Here is a 20823-nt window from a genome sequence, read left to right on the forward strand (position 1 = left end):
TGGGGTCAGGGTGGAGAGTGAGCTAGCAGGAACAGCTTGAGGTTTGCAGTCTTGACTGTTCCCCGACTTTGCAAAGGTGGACAGTGGGAGTTTGTGAGTGTCGAGGCAGTTAATGGATAATGAAACTGCTGTGTCCTAAGAAATCAAGTTTTTAAAAAGTGCTACAGCTTTTTAAAAGTGATGGGCTGCCGCTCATGGCGTGCTGGCTTGGGGCAGTCCTGGAGGCATCTGTCACTAAGCTGAAAGATGCTGGGTACCCAAGCTAGGCCACTGGGAAAATATGAAAGAAGGAATTGAGGCAGAGGCATGCGGGTCTCTGTGACTGGTCTGCAGAGTGAGCTCCAGGACATGTACACAGTGACATCCTATCTCAGAACAAAAGATTACCCTTCACCTGTGGATCTAGGGAGCACTTATGCAGGGTACAGTGGCGTTGTAAAGTGGCACGCAGAGAAAGGATGAATTGCCTTAGCCAAGGTCACATGGGGCAGGCCTGCCTGGTACTGACTGACGGGGCAGTACCAACAAATGCTTGCAGGCCTTTGACAGGCAGGACTAGGAACATCAACTGTCTGAGCTTACAGACTCAAAACAGGGCTCACCGCAGAGAAACAGGTACCAGCAGATGCTGAGAGCTAAAGCCAAGCCAGGATCAGCAGTTGGGATCGCTCCATTTATCTATATGTACAAAGGGAATAAGCTGGGAAAAAGTGAGGAAGAAAAGGGGTGTCCTGACTAGAGAACCAGCTCTGTGGTAAAACAGAAAACACTTCATTTCACCTCACGGATGGAAGGACCAAACAGAAACTTCTGCAACCGGATACTTCAGTGCATTAAATAAATATAAATTTTATTAAAAACACTCACATAGCGTTATCGGGAATGATATAATAAAACAGCTTTCAAATAAACTGCATTCATTACATTACAATACTTACAGTATTTATAGCCACCCTCAGATTTTATAAACAAACCCAACATCTCATGAATGAAACTAAGTTAAAAAAAAATAAAGCATAGAAAAATGCACACAGAAGTTCATTATCTTAGTGTCAAACTGCAAAACATTTTCCTAACAAGTTAACCACTATCTTGTAAAGTGAACTATACATCACTGTGCGTCAAGATGAAAATTCATTCAAGTAATGTTGACACCACACAGACGCACTGTGCATGTGTATGGCTGTGCGGTCAACCTGTTCCTATAGAAGCAATTTGCAGATCTGCTTTTCGCTTGCTCTCACGTGACAGAGGTTGGGTGTCATTTAATGGCCTTTCTTCCTACATGGCCCGTCCTCTCAAACCACACTTTCTGCCTCTGTTGGCCAGCAGTTTTACAAATGACAGTGGGTGACATGTAAAGCAACTATTCCTTAGGCATGGCTAGCTCAAACCTGCCAAACACACCTGGTGGGACTTGATGTTCAATTATCATGGTGTGAAAGCTATTAAACTTGTGGCTGTATGTGCAAAGCAGACATTCTTAAAAGTTTTTTTTTTTTAATGACAAAGTGTGACCACTAAATTACAGAGTTCTCCACTGATCACAAAACTATTTGAAAAGCTAGTGAGCAACACTGTTATTTATGCCACAATGTGACAGTCCTATTGCACAGCACACCACCAGAGTGTAGAACTGTTTAGAGACACTTACGGGGTATGAACCAGCAGTCATTACTAGATCAAAAACCTTTGAGGATCTGGCCAACAGTAACGTGATGATCTTTTAGTTCACAATTCTCCCTTTATCAGCTCAGTGCATTCTATTTAAAACTTTTACTTTGAACTCAAAAACTCTCCAAACTTTATAATTAAAAGAGACAAATTTATCAAATTAATTTTAGTTATCAGCACATGTACAAGCAAAATAGGAGGGATTCAGAATAAGAGTTAAATCCCTGAAAAATATATTAACTGACAACTTTACATAAACACAGATGACATGTTGGCATAAAGAGAAATATCCCTGAATTTTTAGAACAAAAAAGTTTGAAATTCAAGTTATACTTGCTAAGAAATCAAGTATTAAAAAGGTATGCTTTAATTAAAAAAAAAAAGATTTAAAAATGGTGGTATACAATGCTATAAGCTTTCACTCTTAGCTCAATATCCCATTGCCAAACTAGTGTTGAGGTATATGACAAATAGGAACATCACTCAAACTTAATGAATTCTTAGCTCACATTAGGATTTACGTGTAGCAGTCTGGGTAGCACCAATGTGATGTGAATTTTGCTTCAATCTCATATATATTATATATATATATACATATATGTATATATTTTTACAGTACTAAAATACTAAAGCATTGCATTAAAAAAGTTTTGTTTTACAATTTAATTTACTATACAACTCTTTCTCCTCTTTATACAAAGTAATGACTTTAAATCACCACAGCAAACCAGCTGCCTATTTTGTTTGTTTTGTAACCAACAGATTCCCATGGACTTAACCCTGTCTTCTCATCTTCCGCGGGCATCAGTCCATTCAGTCTTCCTGTAAGGAGACCACTTAAGCTAAGAAATGACATCACAATGCACATAATTAACACAAAGGCAGCCTGCTGTCCTGAAGGGACACACAGAGCTATGGAACAGCATGGGTGCTATTGGACAAGCCTCGCTGAATCTGCAGCGTGCAGCTGGTTGTTACCTGCAGTTAACAGAATTTTAGCTGTATACATGGGAGCAATGAGCTTGTCATACCATTGTTTTATAGTAGAGCATGTAAGATGAGCACCAGAAAAACATGTGTTTTGTGGACTAACAGGCCATGTCAACAATGATACCGCTCACCAGACACATGACTAAAAGCAAATGTTTTAAAAAGCTTTTCTTTAAAAAAAAACAAAAAACAAAAAACAATAAACTTAATTCTAAATGAAAGTAAACTTTTAAAAAGTCTCAGTACCTTAGCATTGTTCAAGGTGCCAAAGCTTAGGTAGGCAAAGTGCTTCTAAAACACCACTTAATATTTCAATATACATGTATTTGTATGTATAAAAGTGTGTATGTACACACTATGTTTGCAGTCCCACAAGGATGTCACTGGATGAGCACAATCCAGGCCTTGAAAATGTCCACATTTTAAAAACTAGGCTGAATAAGAACAAGTAATGTAAGTGAACGGTGCCCCAGTCCTTCAAGGGCACGAGACTCCACTGCTAGCATGATTAAAAAGGCATTAATTTTTCAACTATTAAAGACACCATTTTTGTAGCACCATTTAACACCCAAACAAATTCAGTGTTTTGCCATTATTCACTTAAGCTTTCTGTAGCTACTGTGATAAATAAGTTAATAAGATTACAGTAAAAACTGCATGTTAAAAAGCCCCAATTCCAGTATTTCAGTACATCATACGTCAGCACCAGATGATTCCTGCGACTGCGCTACAGTACTGTGCCCCGTGACTATGCAAACTTGGTATTATTAGAAGTGGTCACGTGTGTGGAGCGGTGAGGGGGCATCTCACACACACATGACCTCAGCCAATGAGACAACCAGTGGTTTTGAAAACATGGCTTCCTTTGCACCTCCCTTTGCATAGGATTCCTTTGGTCTTTTTTTTTCCTGAACGCCACCAGTGACCACTTGGGAAGTCAGTGGAGATTAAGTACAATGGTAAAATTAACTATTTTGCTGGTGAGCTGACACCCCCCCCCACACACACATACATACACACAAGCACGCACGTTGCATTTTTGTCATGGATGTTGTGACATGTCCCCTATGCCCGGGCCATGAAAGCTATACTGCTGACAGCTTGTTCTTGACGGTCTGGTGTAACAAACAGCATCATACATATCTGTTGTAAGGCCCTGTGACCTGAGTGAAAGCATAGGGAGATGTAGTCACCGTGGAGTCTGTGGTCATCGACCCTGTGTTCTCAGCAAGAGACTGGATGAAGCGCAGGTAGCTGGGCTCAGGAGGTCCCTGCTGCTCCGTGTGCCCACGTTTTACCCTTTTGCCGTGGCTTCTCTGAGCTGCGTGGTCTGATCCGTACTTTCCAGCCATTTTGGCTTCCCAGAGAGCCAAGCCATGTTTCGGCTCGTTCAAGTTCTTATGCTGGTAAAATACAAGTGAGATCCTGATTGGATTGCCACGGTCTGGAATATTTATTCGGGTTGTGGCGTGAAGCTCTCGCCTTGCACACTCAATCAGAACTGACCCATGAGTTGGAACCACAGCCACTCCTCCGATGTTAGGATCCAGAAAGTTGTGCTCACTGTCTGACCAAACCTCATCACTGTCATCTATAGCAAAAGCTGCACCCTGCCCTGTCACCCCAGGCTGCTTCTCCGGACTGCTATGGTCAGTCAGATTGTGCAACAGACCTTGGGCAGAATCGGTCCTGTCAGGACTAGGCCCTGGAAGCACCCCGGAGAGCCCATTAGCTGTGTAGGAGACCGTGTTGTCGTTCTCCTTGTTGTGGAAGGCGTGGTTGGAACTGCTTGTCGTGCCTGACGCTGCTGCGGCATAGCTGTGGGTCCTGTTTTCATAGTCTGGATTATTCAGACTGTATGGAAATCTGGGGGCAGCACCCATAAAATGGCCGTCCATCTCAGGGGTGGAATAAGGAGGAAAAGTTGGGAGGGGGGGTGCGTTTGGTTTTATGGTACAGTTGCTGAAGACATCTCTCTGCAGGTTTTGGTACTTAGAGGTACTATCTCCAAACCTGTAAAGTGTGTGGATGGGCTGTAGGTTCAGGTTGCTGAGATGCTGCTGGTTTGAACATCTGTATAGATCTGGGGGCTGAGACTGGGCAGAGAAAGAACTGAAGAAAGGGGTCATAGTCCCGTTGCACTGATAAGCCATATACTGGTTATTCTGATTGAAAATCCCAGGGTAGGGGTTCATGGCATTAGAGGGACTCAAATATGAAGCTGCAGCTTGTGATGCAGTGGGATAAGGGCTCACGTGGTTGGTGTCTCCATAAATATCTGAGGTGTGTGCAGTGCTCGGATAAGGGCCAAGCGGACTCGGCCGTCTCACATACGGATTGGTGGATCCAGAAGAGGAGGAGCCCATGGACTGAGGCTGGGCGCTGTGGGGCAGGAGATGCTGTGGCTGTGGCTGCTGCGGCCTCTGCACTTGCTGAAGGTGCCTCTGGAGTGGCTGTGGCTGCTGTATCACAGATCCTGAAAGCCGCAGTTGCTCTGTGGTGAGGGTTAGGAGAGAGAAAGAACAAATGCATCATTCAGAACACTAACGGAGATACTTAAATCTACACAGCAGCACAGGCAGCCCTCCCCACTCCCCAGCAAGGAAGAAGGAAAGGCAGCGTGTGTGGTCTTTCGCGTCTGAGGTGCAAGGATGAACATGCTGGCCTTGGTGGTCTGTCTTCCTGTGCTCCTTCCATCCCTGCAGATCTGGACATGGGGGAGGGGGCTGCACCAGCCAAGAACTATGCGCGCAGAAAGCCAATACCCCCTGTTCAGATGTAATTGATGGGCGTCTCCCCGCGGTGGGGAAGTGGGGACTGCGGCTGAACCTGACGTGCGCTGTGGTGCCCATAATTTGGTCACTACCCCTTGTCAAGACAACCTAGCAGGCACACAGAGGAAGAGGATGCAGGCTATCCTGATGAGACGTGATAGGCTGTGGCCAGACAGTTGGGGAAGGAGTGCTCCCCCTGAGCCCCCCCCCACACCCGACCATATCAGAGGTCTAGGGGAGGGGAATAGGCAGAAGGAGGAGGGAGGGTAGGAATGGGAAGATAAAAGGGAGGGGATAACAACCGGGATGTAATATGAATTATAATAATATACATTAAAAAAGAATAAACATGCTGAGCTTTAATGATAAAAGTATATAAGTGAAGAAAAATATGTCCGTCCGTCCCCCAGAGTCACTCACCAGGCGTCTTTCTGCTCTACCTATCTCCCTACCCTTCCTCACCTGCTCTGCTAATGTGGTCTGAAAAAGCAGAGACTGTACTATTTAATAATATTGCTCCTTCCACTGTTTTTACTTTATTTATTTATTTCTCAATTGCCTGGCTCGTGGCATTTATCTACACCTTATAACATTGGTCAGTCCTGCTTCGTGAGGCTATTTATTTCCCAGGTAGGAACTTTACACCTTGAAACCTTTTAGAATCTTCCAAAACCTGCAGGACAGTTTTTCATCATAGAAACCAGTAAGGAGTGGATTTTTGCCTCTCAAATTAAATAGTATAGTGCTGTTTATTTAGGTTTATTGACTTGTGGTAGAGAACTCAGACCAGGATTGCCAAAGACTACCCAGCACAAGCCCTCTAGTGCCAACGGAGTTTACCTGTCTGTTTCATTTGGCTTGCATTTTCCATCTGCTTCGAACGCGAGGAAGACTTTTCCTTCTCGCTCTTACTCGAGCCATTCTCCAAGGAAGCAAGCTTTTCAGCTGCAGCTCTTTTGGCCTCCATTTTCCTTTGCCGGCAGCTCTTGGCCGGCTCTGCTAGCATCCTGACTCTCCTCCGGAAGGAGTGCAGGACTTGGATGGACCCTTTTTGTATCTTCTCGTCCTGGCCCTCTGTACTCCCAAGCTCATCCACAGAAGCAATCTTGTACAAAGGCAACACATGGAGCTGCTCGTCCTCAGGCTGTCCCCCAATTTCTCGATTGTCTTCTCTAGTGAGGGTACACACCTAAGAGGGAGATGAGATGGCTCAGTCGCCTGCGCCTGCGTGTGCATGCTGGGGCTTCTTGCTCCCAGCACCCAGTTCTGCCTGTTATCGCTGAATCCAAGTGGAGAACAAGTACCCCCTTTTTATCAAGTCCTTCAGAATCCACTATGGAAGTGGCTGTTTTCATGTACTTCTAGAACTCGGGGAAGAAAGCCACACTTGTAAATGCAGTGAATCACATAATGAACACATGTGGCAGGTCTATTTCCTTCCAAAGAAGCTATGTCCTGCCTCTACCACGTGACCACAGCAAGCAATGGGACCGGAAAGCATGACAACACGACAGCTAATGTCCTTCAGACTCCTATTTTTAAAACTTGTTGTGTTCAAGAGACTACCAGACGCCAGCTGGATGGGTCTCATGCACAGCCTCATGTCCCGTCTTTTGCTTTAGTAGCTTAAAGGTGACTTAAAGGACAGAATGTGGTCATTCTAAATGTGAAGAACGGTGAAGAGTGATTCCAAAACTCATGTCTCTCAGTGCCTCGTGGTCATCATATTCAGCTCTCGTCTAGAAAGCCTTTCCGTCTTGTCCTGTAGTGCCTATGATCACTACAGTATGAAGAACTGACTGCATGACTGAACTATTGTGTTTCTTCCACCTTCTAGAATATAGCATGGCCTCAAATGGCCAGGGAAGACCAGGATCCTGAGTAGCTCATTGTCCTAGGTCTAACCTGTGCTTACAAGCAAGAACACCTTCCTCCATTGTGCCTGCTGTAATATATGGGCATCAGCTCCTTTGGACTCATTTGGCCATGAGTAACAAACATATCATTGGTATTACTTTCCACCCTATTTTGGGGGGGACAGGGAATCTCACTGAGCTAAACAAAAGTACACTGATTGTGCTGGGTGGCTGGATAGCAAGACTCAGAGGTTCCCATTTATACTCCCTATAGGGGATTAAAGATGCCCTCTACTCCTCAGCACTGGGTATTATAGGTGCAGGGCATCCAATTCAGCTCAGGCTTGATGGTGAGTGCGTTCCTGGATGAAATTCAGAGGCATTTCTTTAAATTTTTAATTCTAGTTACATGGAAGAATGTGTTTATGAGTTAACAAGACTGTAGAAACCAGAGTAGTGTTCAAGTTGCCTAGACCTGGAGTTCTGAGCCATGGATCCTGGGAATGGAATGCTGGTCCTCTACAAGAGCAGAGAGCATGCTAACCACTGAGCTGCCTTGACAAATGCTTTGAAATAACAATGTGCAGACACGGTTTAGATTAGTGCAGCATCATTCACGTGGTTATGAACATTTCTAATGTACCACTCTGTTGTGAGAGTGCTAATTGTGCCCAGAAAGGGCACTTTTGGAACACAATTCATCTGTGCAAGCACATGATCTGGTGGCCTCTCCTGGGGTGCCACTTACCACCGTGCTGCCGTTCTGCATGTTGTGCTGGTCCCTGTGGGCATGAGCACTGAAGTCCAAACACGCGGTGACCCCTGAGAACGGCCGGCCTTCCCTCAGACCCAAACGGCACTCTGGAGCACGGTGCTCATATTCAATCTGAGGAACATGCATGAGAGGGAGAGTGCTTCAGCATGGAGTAACAAAAAGCTAGAGCACACGCTGGAACGTAGTGCGGTTTCATGTGACAGCGTTGCTGAGGGGATGTGATGCTTCCCTGAAGCCCTTGGCGCCAGGTCAGGACAAGGGCTTCAGGGAAGCAAGCACTCAGGCCGCCTTACCCTAGCTCTACCACTGCCGCCTATGCTGCCATCTTCTGGATCCTTGCCTTCCCTCTCCAAACCCGGTCACACAACTCCCCGTGCTGCTCTCTTTCAAATTCATGGCCTGTTTGACTAATTGTTAGTAACTGTTACTGAGCACATATGTTTATGTCCAACCCAAAAACATATGTTAAGTAGCACTCAGGGAAGGCCGTCTAGGCTTGATCTATGCATACGCCCGCAGAAGGTCACCATGGCTGCAGCTCATTGCTCCTTGAAGTTTCTGTCTGCCGCTAAGGCTTTCCCTGTTGCTTTGGTCAGACCCACCACCACACAGACAGAGGTGAGGGCTGTATCACACTCAAAATCTTCAACAGTCAAGGAAATAACCCAAGCAAAATGAGAACGCATGAGCCAGAAGAGCTGTGTAGATGGTGCTGTTGATTTGGTTACTTTTTGTTTTTAAAAAATAAAAATCCAGGGCCGGGTGCGGTGGTGCACACCTGGTATCCCCGTGCTTGGGAGGTAGGGGCAGGCAGAGATTCTGAGTTGAAGGCCAGCCTGGCATACAAGGCTACACAGAGAAACCCTGTCTGAGAAAAACAAAAATCCAACTGGCTTCCTCTTTCCTTGCCATTAACACAGACTTATGGACCCCAGACAGGAAGGAACACCCTTTTCGGTGTACACGTCCCTGTCCTAGCTTTTTGCTATGTGGTGACTACTTTGCTTTACACTTTCTTTTTAATTTCTAAACACATAAATGTCACACTGACTGATCTCTTGCTGTCTGTTTAGTTGTAAGCAGGCTTTTACTTGAGTCTGCACTAGGTGACTGTTGTGGGTGTCAATCTTGAGATTGGCCTTATAGCCTAGCTAACTAGGGAGGCTGCTGCTTGTCAAATCAGCTAACACACATATTTGTTATTTTGTCTTCTTCATGGAGACACAGTCTAATGATAATCTGAAACTTGAACCCATCCATGTGTAGTAAATGTAGCACACACTATATAAATAGTCCTGTATAGTTAGGGCCACATGATTTAAATCCTTACATGGAGATAAACTGGAGAAAGTGGCAGAAGACCTTAAAGACCGAAAGCGTGCATTTTTAATGGCAAAATTCATTCACTAGAAACAATTCGTAGTTTTAACAATTAAGAAAATGAGGAGCTGACCAATCCTAGCACTCAGGGAGGCAGAAGGAGGTGGATTGCTGTGAGGCCAGCCTGGTCTACAAAGTGAGTCCAGGACAGAGAAACCCTGTCTCAGAAAAACAAACAAACAAAAAAACCAAACAACAACAACAAAAACCCCACAAATAGTACCTGATTATTGTATGCTTCAGGTGCAAGTTTCTTGTATATTGGAGCAAGAAGAGTGGCCAGATTTTGTAAATTAGATTCAAGTCTCTCTTCCTGTTCAACAAATTAAATTCTAAATTACACATGGATATATAAATGTGTACAGTTAGACATGAGACAGTAAGCTGATTTATTTGTATATATACAATTCCCAAAGATGAAGAGCTAAATGTCTACTTCAGAAGTTTAAATGACCTTTAAATGCTGATAGAATTCTCTGGGCTGGCTATATTCAAAGCTGAACAATTTGTTTGAAAGGGAAACATTTTTTTTTCCATTCCCAATACCCCATGCTCACAAAAATTTTTCTGATATTGGTAAATACTTTTGGGAGTCTGGAGAGAGAGATAGGCCCAGCAGTTAAGAACACCAGCTCTGCTCGTCTAGAGGACCCACAACCATCTTTAACTCAAGTTTTGGAGGCCATGAATGAGTGTTCCCCATAGCTCATGAGGCCACTTCCAGCACCCAGGACAACCAGCGCCACAGGCTTGCCTACAGCGTGTCTGACCTCCCGACCTGGTGAAGTACAAACTCTCTCCTATGAGGTGACTTTTATCATGGTGTTTTAATCCCAAGAATGGATGGGACTAAGATGGCCCATTTGTAGGAATTGTTTGTGCTATTGTACACAGTTATGTTAAAAATCTATAAAATATTTTGTATTTAGGGTTTGGCCAGAATGTGTTTATCTGAGATGAAATTACCTCTGTTTGACAGGTCATCTATGCTCACTAATTCCATATGAAAAATAAGTTATAATATTAGGAAACAAACCAACCTCTTTTGGATCATCTCCAAGTAGCTTAAATCTCCTTGGGTTCTTGCTTCTGGCAAACTTACATCCATTATAATACATGCTCCAAGAACAACCAAAAGAAAAGGAGGCACCACAGGTTTCTGGGTTCAAGCCCTGACAAGCACAGGTTTTCCTGAGGTCAAAGGACAAAGTTCAAGGTTGTAGATATTACTGTTTAACAAAGGCATCTCTTGGTGCCTTAGTCTGACAAACCCCACCATTTTATCTTGTGTTACTCAGGTGTTTGCCTGTCCTTAAGGGATTATTTTGACTGAGTATACCTAGAATTCATATAATTGTGCAATGTGTGAAGATAATTGTTTTAATGCATATTTGGCCACTTCAATTTTATTATGTTTTTGTGTTCTAATCTATATTTTGTAATTATTATTGTCATGATCAGTTAAAATGCACTTAGTACATTATAAATGCACACACACATTTTGATAAGGGAAGGAAAACTACCACACTTATTCTACACCTAAAGTTAATAAAGACGAAACTACTGACTTAATTTCCCCGATAAATTCTTAGAACTTATCACATGGATAAATTCTTGGAAATCATATTTAACATTTTCAGATTATATATCCTGGTAGTGTTGGTTTCATCCTGATGGTGCCACATTGGCTGACACACAAGTCAACATAAATCAGTCCCTCCTTCCCACTGCATAATACCACAAAGTACAGAAGTAACACAATCTTCTCAAGACTTTAAAAAAGCAAGTACAGAACATATTTTAAAAGTACAAAAGAAATCTGTTTTGCAAATGGCATGCACAGGTTTACTTGTTAGCACCCACAATGGGTGACTCACAAATGCCTGTAGTTCCAGCTCCAAGGCACCTAACACCTGTGGTCTCTGTGGGCACTAGCATTGGCATTCACACCAACACAACCAGAGATGATCAGAGAAAAATAGATGTCAACAAAGACATTTCCTGAACTTAATTAGAAAAGCTCCTGGTTGCACACACAATGGTTGCAAATACAAATGAACAAAATTAGTCAGAGGTGATAAAAATTCAAGACAATCATAAAGTTAGGGATATACCCATGCATTGACAGAAATAGTACTATAAAATGGGTAAGTTGATGAAAATGATTCAAAGAATTAAATTCCCAGTTACGTTCATCACACCCCTAGGAACATGATTTCCAAATTCACATGGAAGCATATAAAATCCTAAGTAGCCAAAATAATCATAAACAGAAGAGGCAGGCATGATGGCGTACGCCTTTAATCCCACCCATGGATACAAGAGAAACCCTGTCTCCAAAAAAAAGAAAACAGGGGAAAACCTGATCTCAATACTACACTACAGAGCCATAGTAACACACCAGTATGGTGCCCACACACAAAAAGATATTTAGACGATGGAATAGTATAGAGGACCCAGAAATAAACATAGAGTTACTTTACATACAGCCTCTTGATAAAGGTTTCAAAATACAAATTTGAGAAATACTGCCTGAAGAATCCACATGTGGAAGTGATCTCCTCTCACTTATACAAAATTCTTTTCATGGATCAAAGTAAGGAAGTGGAGGACAAATGCTTCTTCATAAGTCTTGGATTCTTGCCATGAGAGGTGCTGCCTACACAGAGCAACCTACCTGAATCAACCCTATCCATAGACATTTCAAGACCATGTCAAGTTCACAATCATTGACAATGAAGTTATATGGCACTAGAAAATCTTTGGAGGGGGGAAATCTTTACCAAATAAATGAACAAGGATCAAAGTAAAACTATCCGGTCAATAAATAGGCTAGTGAACTGAGACAGGAAATATAAAATGGATCAATGAGTGTGCTAAACATCCTGGGAATGCTCTGACATTACATGGCACTCATGTCAAGATGGTTTGCGGGAACTCTATCATGCCACGCCTATGCTGCTCTTGGTATGGTCTGGCCTGTGGTTTTGTGAGCTTGTTATAATCATCTTCAGTTCAATTCACTTTCCTGAACATATTTTCCCTTTTCTGTGCATGCACTACATTTGTCTATATTTATTAGTTGGTGGACATCTGTGTTAGCTGTATTTCCTGGGCTATTAGGCATGATGCAACAACAGGCATGGGTGGGTGTGCAGTGTCCCTCCCTAAGTCATTTCCCTAGGTTCTTCAACAGGTTAGAATCTGAAGCCAGCTCTAAGGTTGTTGTAAGAACAGAATTCCTCAGCAAGAGTGTGGTTAAATGTACGCACATACACCTTTCCAGAATGAACAAAATAATTGTGATATGAAAGACTGGAAAGTATTTACTTCCAAAGCAACTCATCAGAAGTTCATGTTATGTGTTAGGAACTGTGTTTGTTTGTTTTTGTTTATTTTTTATTTTTGTTTTTCGAGACAGGGTTTCTCTGTACAGCCTTGACTGTCCTGGACTCACTTTGTAGACCCGGCTGGCCTCGAACTCACAGTGATCCGCCTGCCTCTGCCACCAGAGTGCTGGGGTTAAAGGCGTGCGCCACCTCTGCCAGGCTAGGAACTGAACCTTTTGAATAATCATTAGTAAGAGTGAACTGAGAGCAGCTAAGCCTGTGAGGTCAGGGCTAGGGTTCTGAATGGGAGGGGTAACTTTGTTAAATAAGTTGGAGATCACTGTATAATAGTCTATACAGTGACCACGTTTGATTAGCAGTGGGATTGGAAGGTGTGGACGTGACTTTTCTGTTGATCCCAGGCAGCTGATGTTGTGGTTGTGCCAAGAATTTAAATTGTTTTTAAACCAACTCTGAGAAAATGTAGGAGAACCTTCCAGTACTTTGGCATCATCCAGAGGAATGAAACCAACTTGAGTGACTTTGGCTTCCTGGAAAGTAGACGAAATTAAACCAACAAATAGTAACTACACAGCAGTAGTGTATGGGGTAGTAATGAAAAGGGAAGCAATTTGGAGCTACAGAAATAATGATTTAAATGTAACAATAATCAATTTCTCCCTAACTTTTTATAAACCTTTATTTAAATGCTCTGAATAGAAAAGAGCGTCTTTGCTTCCTACAGTGGCGGCAGCACTGATAAGGGGCGTCCAATTTTGGAAGAACCAGAATAGAAATTGGTGAAGCTATAGAGCCGTGCGAGTGCAGACAGCTAGATTTTCCCCAGAAACCGCTGTTTAACGGTGACTCCACGGTGCAGCTGGACAGAATAGTGCCAAAATCATCGTTAACTTCATTTTAGCAAAACATCCGCTGTCCACCAACTACTAAATAAGCACGTGACCCCCAGCTTAATATACGAGTCAAGTCCTCCCTTAAAATAAAGCTGTACCCCTTGGACAAGGGAAAAGGCGTAAACCCCACTTACTCGTCATTCAGGGCACACCGACGACTAGTGTTTGAACCGTGTTTGCTCAGCGTGTCTTTAAGGTCTGAATAGAGTTGGGAGGCCAGATCCTGGGGGATTCCTTCCCACAGCATGATGAGAATCACAATCACTGCCGTCTCGCAGCTGTGGCCAGCTCGCTCTCGCACCACACATAGGAGTTTCTCCTCAACACTCTCTCTTCGAATCACCTGTGCAGAACAGTCCACGCAAACAGCCCCACCCCACCCAAAACAGAAGAAGGGTCAATTGGAGCCAGTAAGAGTAGCCACTTGCATATGCATATTTTTTTTTTAATGTCTGGGTCAAAATTTCCACCACCTGCAATTTATCTTTTATTGCCCAGGAATACAGTGGGAACCTAACCAAAAGATGGAAATCACTTCTCAACAGTTGGCAGACCATGCCTGGTGCAGTGGGACAGTTAGACGCCACCAGGCAGCAAGAACTACAGAAGAGACATGTAGAGTCTTAGCTGAGGGCTTCAGTAGGTGGCACAATAAATATTAACTTCAAGAATTAAGGGCTGTTTCTTCACAGCCTGCAAAGTGTCTTTAGAGCAGTGGGTTTCAATCTTTCTAAAGCTGAGACCCTTAAATACAGTTCATTTTGTTGTGAAGTAGTTATGCTGTCTCATAACTGTAATTTTGCTAACTTGTTTTCCAGTGGTCTTAAGGTGACCCCCGTGAAAAGTGCGTCAAGCTCAGGGGTCCCAACAGGTTGAGAACCACTGCTTTCGACCTCCAAGTTATTTCAATGTAATGGCTCGTTCGTACTATCAGCACTATTCTGCCATTAGAATACAAGGTGGCACACAGGGTGTGGTTTGTTCCTTCCAACGGGCAGTGCTCTTTGGCCTGAGTGAGCTAATTCTTGAGTTTAGATAAATGAATAAAAATGATCAAGAAGAACAAGAAATAGCACTGACAGGCCACACTTACCCATTTAGCAATGGGACATCCCTGAGAACTTTTGCCTTCTTTACCAGTAAAGATGACTCTTTCAATCCTAATAGCTTTACCCTGCTGTCCAAACCTTAAAGAGACACACACACACACACACAATTAGTAGATGACCTCAAGAAAGAAGCAATCAAAATATTTGGACATTTAACTGTAGCTCTGCTCTACAACACCACTTGAAGGGTTTGATTTATTCTTTGGTCCAAGCCAAGCATAATAGCTAATAGCCTTAAGTCTATTCTTCAGCATCCAAAAATTGGAGATCTGGCCAAGTTAGTATCCACCTATCTTGAAAGTTAGAACTCTTAGAAATAAATTGTATTCCAAGTATACTCTGTACTGTTGACAAAAGAACTTAGAAGTGCTGTGTGTACTACCCACACATATATGCAAATGCATTTTTACTTGCATGACAGATCCCTTAACTCAGAGCTCTCTCTATCTACAGGAAAGGCCTTCTCTGAGTCTTCCATACATGAATTAAGGACTGACAGTTTTGAAAAGTAAATGGAATCTTAGTCAACCTTTCACACTTGCTTTCTTTTCTTTTGTAAGAGACATAACTCATTTGCAAAGACTTTAACTCAATGATCCTTACTCATACTGCTTTCCCTTTATTTCCTCTTTGACACTTCACTAAGTAGGAGAAAGCCAAGAGAGGCCCCTCTTTGCGGCCTGTGCCAGCACACTTGTGCTGACCAGGTTGGCTGGATGATTTTTTTTTTTTTTTTTGTCTGTGCCTGGGTTTTCTAACATCTATCTCCAAGTGGGCAGCCTGTGCCAGCTAAGGGACTACTTGTCCTGTCAAATATTGTGACTCTGTAGTGAATAGCAGTGTGCTGGGTTGGCAACCCCGGAATTACTAAGGCTACTGATAATTACTTGATTTACACTTGTTTACTGCTCTGTGGGAGTTGGGGAGGGGGGCCTGGAAAACCTCAGCTGTATACAAAGGAGAAGTGTTAATCTGCCCTGTGCCTTTGAGTTAATTACCTTTCTTCCATGATTGTTCTAATAGCTGCCACATTAGGACCAGCTCCTAGATGGGTATAATAAGGACCTTCATCTTTTTCAATAATTTGTTCTGTTGAGATAATAGAAGATTATTTTAGACCTCAATTATACTAAATATTAAGTCTACATCCACAAAGATTATTCCCCAGCTGCACATTAATGGCCCTAAGTAGCTTGAATTTTATTTCTTTAAATTGGAGTACATTGGTGGCTTAGTGTTTTAGGAAATGTGCCAAGTAATATAATACATACATGATGGCTACTGGAAAATCATCACTACATTTCAGATACATCATGAGGAATTATTTTAAATCAAGTATGTGGAACAAAATAAAAAAAGAGGAATTAAATATTATATGAAATAAACTACAATGCAGTTTTTTAAACAGAAAAAAAACTAAGAACCGTGCTTGTCGTTTGAAAATTAAATTAAAAACTAAAAAATAAATCTGCTCCTATTCCACTTGTTGAGTGCAGTTGCTCTGCACTACTTCCCACAGCACTTTAGGAGTGAGGCACATTAAAGAGACACTTGTACGTGTAAAGCTAAGAACTTAGCCACAACAGGGCAGAAGAGGGTCTCCCTCCAACCTACCAAGTGCATGTCACAGTACAGTAAGTACAACTTGGGATGGGATTAAATGTATTAAAAATTAAAAGGAACAAAAAGCAAAAAACACAAGACAAAACACAGAGAATGTTAAGCAGGAAACTTACTTTCTCACTGCTCCGAAAGGATCTTTTCTAAGTACTGGATGCATTGGCACTAAGGACTAACTTTGTCAGAGCCTAGTAATTACTCAGCCCTTTGTTACTGCAATTTTCCAGCTCAAGATGAAAGATATTAACTTCCCATGTCCAATATCTTATATTAAACATGTTTTTATGGCACTGCCTTGTTTAAAAAGCTACATGAGTTTGAGGAGGTTGTTATTTTTTATGTTAATAGGCTTTTCTGCCTGTATTACCTTCTCGGAGAGTGAAAACAGATTCAGGCTGGCATGGTGATGCCAGTGCTTTTCATCAGAATTCTTGGGAGGCAGAGGCAGGCCAAGCCAATCTATATAGTGAGTTCCAAGACAGCAAGGACTAAAGACTCTGTCTTAAAAAAACAAAAAACAAAACAAAACAAAACACCCAAAAAAGATCTAGGACTGAAGACACAGGTCAGGCTGCTGTTCTTCTGTCAAGAGTTCAGTTCCCATCACCCCTGTGGTAGCTCACAACTCTAGTCCTGTGGGCTCAAATGCCCTTGTCTGTTGTGCAGACAAAAATCCCAATATATAAGCAAATCCTTATAGAAAATGGTCTTAAACATTTTTAGATGAGGGAAAAATGAACATGTGGATCAGTGGGTGGTTTTTTTGGGGGGGGGAGGTGGGGGAGAACATATGCAAGTTTTCCTTTTGCATGGCATAAGTGTCTGTAATTTAAAGACAATTCTTATGAGCCTTTACAAATAGCTCCCAGACTCCAGATTTAAAAAAAAAAAAAAAAAAAAGCCCTACATGAAGACCATTAGCTGATGCAGGAAAACACCATGTGCTCCAGTCATGTTGCGCGCACTTACCGACGCATCTACATGACGGGAAATCATATTGCGTCTTGACAGGAGTGTCCAAAAGGTTTCTTAGAGGAGCGCCTAGTAATTTGGAAGGCGATTCTAAAAAACTGCTGAGAACAGAACCAGCTGCTCTTTTGGTTGGCACCTTTTCTGAAAGAGTGGCTGGCTGCTCTCCAGCTGGGGCGTGGTTCTCTGACCCTGCCGCTGCTAGGCTGTCTGTAGGCGACACTCTCTCAAGCTTCTGCGCCTTGAGGGCCAGGTTGTCTGTAGGCAAAACTTTCCCGAGTTTCTGCGCCTTGAGGGCCAGGGCCTTGTGGTTAAAGAGCGACTTGAGCTGAAACTGCTTCAGGTGCCGCTCCATGGCCTCGATGATGCTCTTCGGCTGCTGCCCATCGTGGGGGTTCTCTTGCTTTATCTTCTTGGGCAGTTTTTCTTGTGGCAGTAACCCGGGGCGCTTATAGGACGAGGGTTTGGGGGGTGCAGGCTCAGTCTTGATTGGCCTCTGAATCTGATTATGACTAGATTCAGCCTGGCATTGCTGCGCTTGCTGCTGCTCTTGTTTCTGTAAGAGGAGCCACCTTAGGGCAGCATGCTTCTGAATCTCCTTCGGAGGGGGCGTCTCCGTGTGCCCTCCTCTTTGCTCGGGCACAGGGAGTGCATTTGCCTGATTATGCACCAAGTCCCTCTGCTGAGCGGACTCAGCTAGAGGTGCTGCCTGCTGTCCAGGCGACACGTCCTGGCTTTGAAATCCCTGCAGAGCTGGAGCTGGTTGTGGCTTCAGCTCACGTTCTGGAAAGCACCTGTGATGAACATCCTGGTTTGGGGTAACACTATTTGGGAAACACTGCATGTTTTGCAGGTTTGGGGTCTTCTTTCCTACAAAGAGCTCAGGATGTAGAGTTTGTTCTTGGCTCTTGGGAGCCGGGTATGTATCATTTGAACAAGGACTCTGTAATTTACTTGCATGTGATGTTAAGATCTTCACATAAGGAGACTGTTGACTACTCAGGTTCTGTACTTGCTCCATCCCACCCTGGTTATTGAAAGTTTGGAAATGACTTGGTTTTGAATACTGGTTTCCACCACTAAAGCTTTCTTCCACTTTAATCTGGCCAAGGCAAGATCCTTCTCTTTGCTTATGATTGCTCCCTTGGAGATGAGAAAAGATCTGGGTCATTTGTTCTTTATTCTGCCCCTGTAACTGCGGCAGCTGCTGGCAGTTTTGAGGGAAGTTTGAGTTCTGGGATGCTTGTGCTGACGCTGCCTGCTTATGAGGCGCATGTTGTAAGAAGTTTGAGAACGGTTCTGTCCCAGCGGCCTGTCGACTCATGCCGTCAGCGGAGGTGTCCACTCTTGGCTGGAAGTGAAATCGAGAAGCACTTGGTGCCTGGACATGAGTTTCCGGCAAGGGACCTGTCTTGGAGATGCACTCCTGGAGCTGTAGATGTTGGTCCCTCATGGCGGGAGAGGGCCCTTGAGTCGTCTCCGCTTGGTACATTTGCGGTGTCTGCTCTGGCTGAGCTCTTTTGTAAGGCAGCCTTTGCGACCCTCCCAGCATGTTTAAGTTTCCAGTGCACTGTTTGGAGGTCATTTGGTTGGAAGGGCTGGCCTGAAAGCGAAAGCGTGGGTGCAGCGCCCCATCCTTGCCTGTGGTCTGGTGGTGTGCCTTCAGTTCAATCCATCCAGGTCTCACGTAGCTCTGTGCTAGCAGCACAGGCTCTTGTATCTGTCCCCCGTTTCCACCCTTCGGAGGAATCTCTTGCTCCCTGCATCTCGTCAGATGCTGGTTGTATTCTTGTCCGTCTCCACTGCGGGCACGATAATGTTCTGATACCACTGTCCTTGTTTTTTCAGGGCACACCGGGACGCAATCATTCTGATGCCCTTCTGGAAGCATCGATGGGGTGTTGTTAGTATGTACTGATGGACTGGGATTCTGGCAAGATGCCTTGGGTTGCTGCTCTATTTTCCCTTCCCTTAAGAGAGCTAGGTGGGGGTAGTGATGGTGTGCTTCCAAAGCCACATCCTTCTGAGAGCCTTTTCCTTCTGAAGGAAGCTGAAGACCAGAAGCGGGGGGAAGAACCAGCTGTAATGGTGGGGTCATGGTGGGGGCAGAAACGGAATCTCCAGCGAACACTGAGCTTTGCCTGAAGTAAGCACCATTTTGCACTGAATACTGTTCTGAGCTGCCGTGAGAAGCTTCCGAGACACTGTTGGAACTAGAACAGAATTCTTCAGCAAATAGCTTCGTGTTTCCTTGGGTGTTTTTGTCTTCAGCAGGAGATGGGCATATCTCAAAAACTGTTTTTTGTTGGTGTTCTGGCCGTTTCTGGAAGGGACAGGTACCTAGCACTCTAGTTGGCTTACTGGCATTATCAGCATCACAGCCCTCGGTCACCACTGCAGCTGGCTCTGGAGGCAGCTGGAAGCTTGAGGTCTGTGGGGAACTGATCTGCTCTGAGGTATGCGATGGTTGAGTGATCTCACAAGACAACTCATTAATGTTCCGGCTGTTAAGGGCATCTACATGAGATGTGGTGTTCTGCACTGCGATGGAAACACAATCTGGATAACACTGAGATGGTGTTTTTTCCAGAAGTTCCACAGGAGCGGCAGAAACTGTAGCACCATTAGGCATTAGCATGGCCTGGCTCTTAAGTAATATAACGTTCCCGCCACTTTCCCCTTCCTGCTCCTTGAGAACCCGAGACTCGGTGCTTTCAACACCATTGCGTGTTGGGAAACTGTTGACATCTGCAACCGTACTTTCCTGGGCTGTAGCGGTCACAGGCTCTCTCTCACTCAGACCGGAGACATTTGGCTGACTGCTGCTTTTACCTGGGTTTTTTTCTTGGCTTTCCCTGGAGCTATTACTTTCTCCCTTAGCTTTTTGGTCTAGTCTTGATTTCTTGTTCAGATGGAGCCCAGAGAGAGACGGTTCACTGAATGTGCGCTTTATTCCTCCATTTTGCAAGCACCTGGAATACCCTCTGCTGTCCTGTATGAGGTCTGGACTCTCATGGCCGCTCTGGCTGCCTTTCAGGTGGGGTATTCCATAATAATAACTTTGGAAAGGCTGCCACTCAGTGTCCCCGTTGACTTCTGGATAAGGTCTCTCTGCTAATGGGCTTCCATTCTGCAGTTTGACAGCCAGAGGTTCTGTCTGGCAGATGGGAGAAGGTGACGGTGTCAGGAATGGACTGAGTCTGTTGCCCTCAGCATGGGTGGTTCTGTCCTGTTCCATCAGGCTTGTTCCGGGGCCATCCACAATGCTGCCCTTTGAATGAATCCTAAAGACACAAGAAAAAACAAAAATTTAAAGGCATTAAAACAGCACCAATACCTAGATATAGCAATTAGACACGGGGTTTCTTCATCTTTCCCTCCTTATCACACTTGACTGGCTCTGCCAGGCCTGTATCAATGGCTTCAAAGTCTC

The 20823-nt window shown here is 43.9% G+C and overlaps 1 protein-coding gene across 3 annotated transcripts in view; it reads right to left on the minus strand.

Annotated features, from left to right (window-relative positions):
- Positions 1–829: 829 nt before the first annotated feature.
- Positions 830–20823, minus strand: part of TET2 (tet methylcytosine dioxygenase 2) — an 83810-nt gene continuing 63816 nt past the window's right edge. For all 3 annotated transcript variants that reach the window (XM_084756048.1, XM_084756049.1, XM_084756047.1), the window contains 9 exons: positions 17391–20674; positions 15800–15890; positions 14786–14879; positions 13827–14035; positions 10490–10640; positions 9673–9762; positions 8043–8180; positions 6279–6627; positions 830–5158 (listed from right to left, as the gene is read on the minus strand). In XM_084756048.1, coding sequence (XP_084612174.1) covers positions 3798–5158; positions 6279–6627; positions 8043–8180; positions 9673–9762; positions 10490–10640; positions 13827–14035; positions 14786–14879; positions 15800–15890; positions 17391–20628 — 5721 coding nt within the window. In that variant the 5' untranslated portion in view covers positions 20629–20674 and the 3' untranslated portion in view covers positions 830–3797. The remainder of the gene's footprint in view (positions 5159–6278; positions 6628–8042; positions 8181–9672; positions 9763–10489; positions 10641–13826; positions 14036–14785; positions 14880–15799; positions 15891–17390; positions 20675–20823) is intronic.

The sequence above is a fragment of the Acomys minous genome (assembly GCF_964271855.1).
Source record: "Acomys minous genome assembly, chromosome: 14".
In the NCBI taxonomy this organism is placed as follows: Eukaryota; Metazoa; Chordata; class Mammalia; order Rodentia; family Muridae; genus Acomys; species Acomys minous.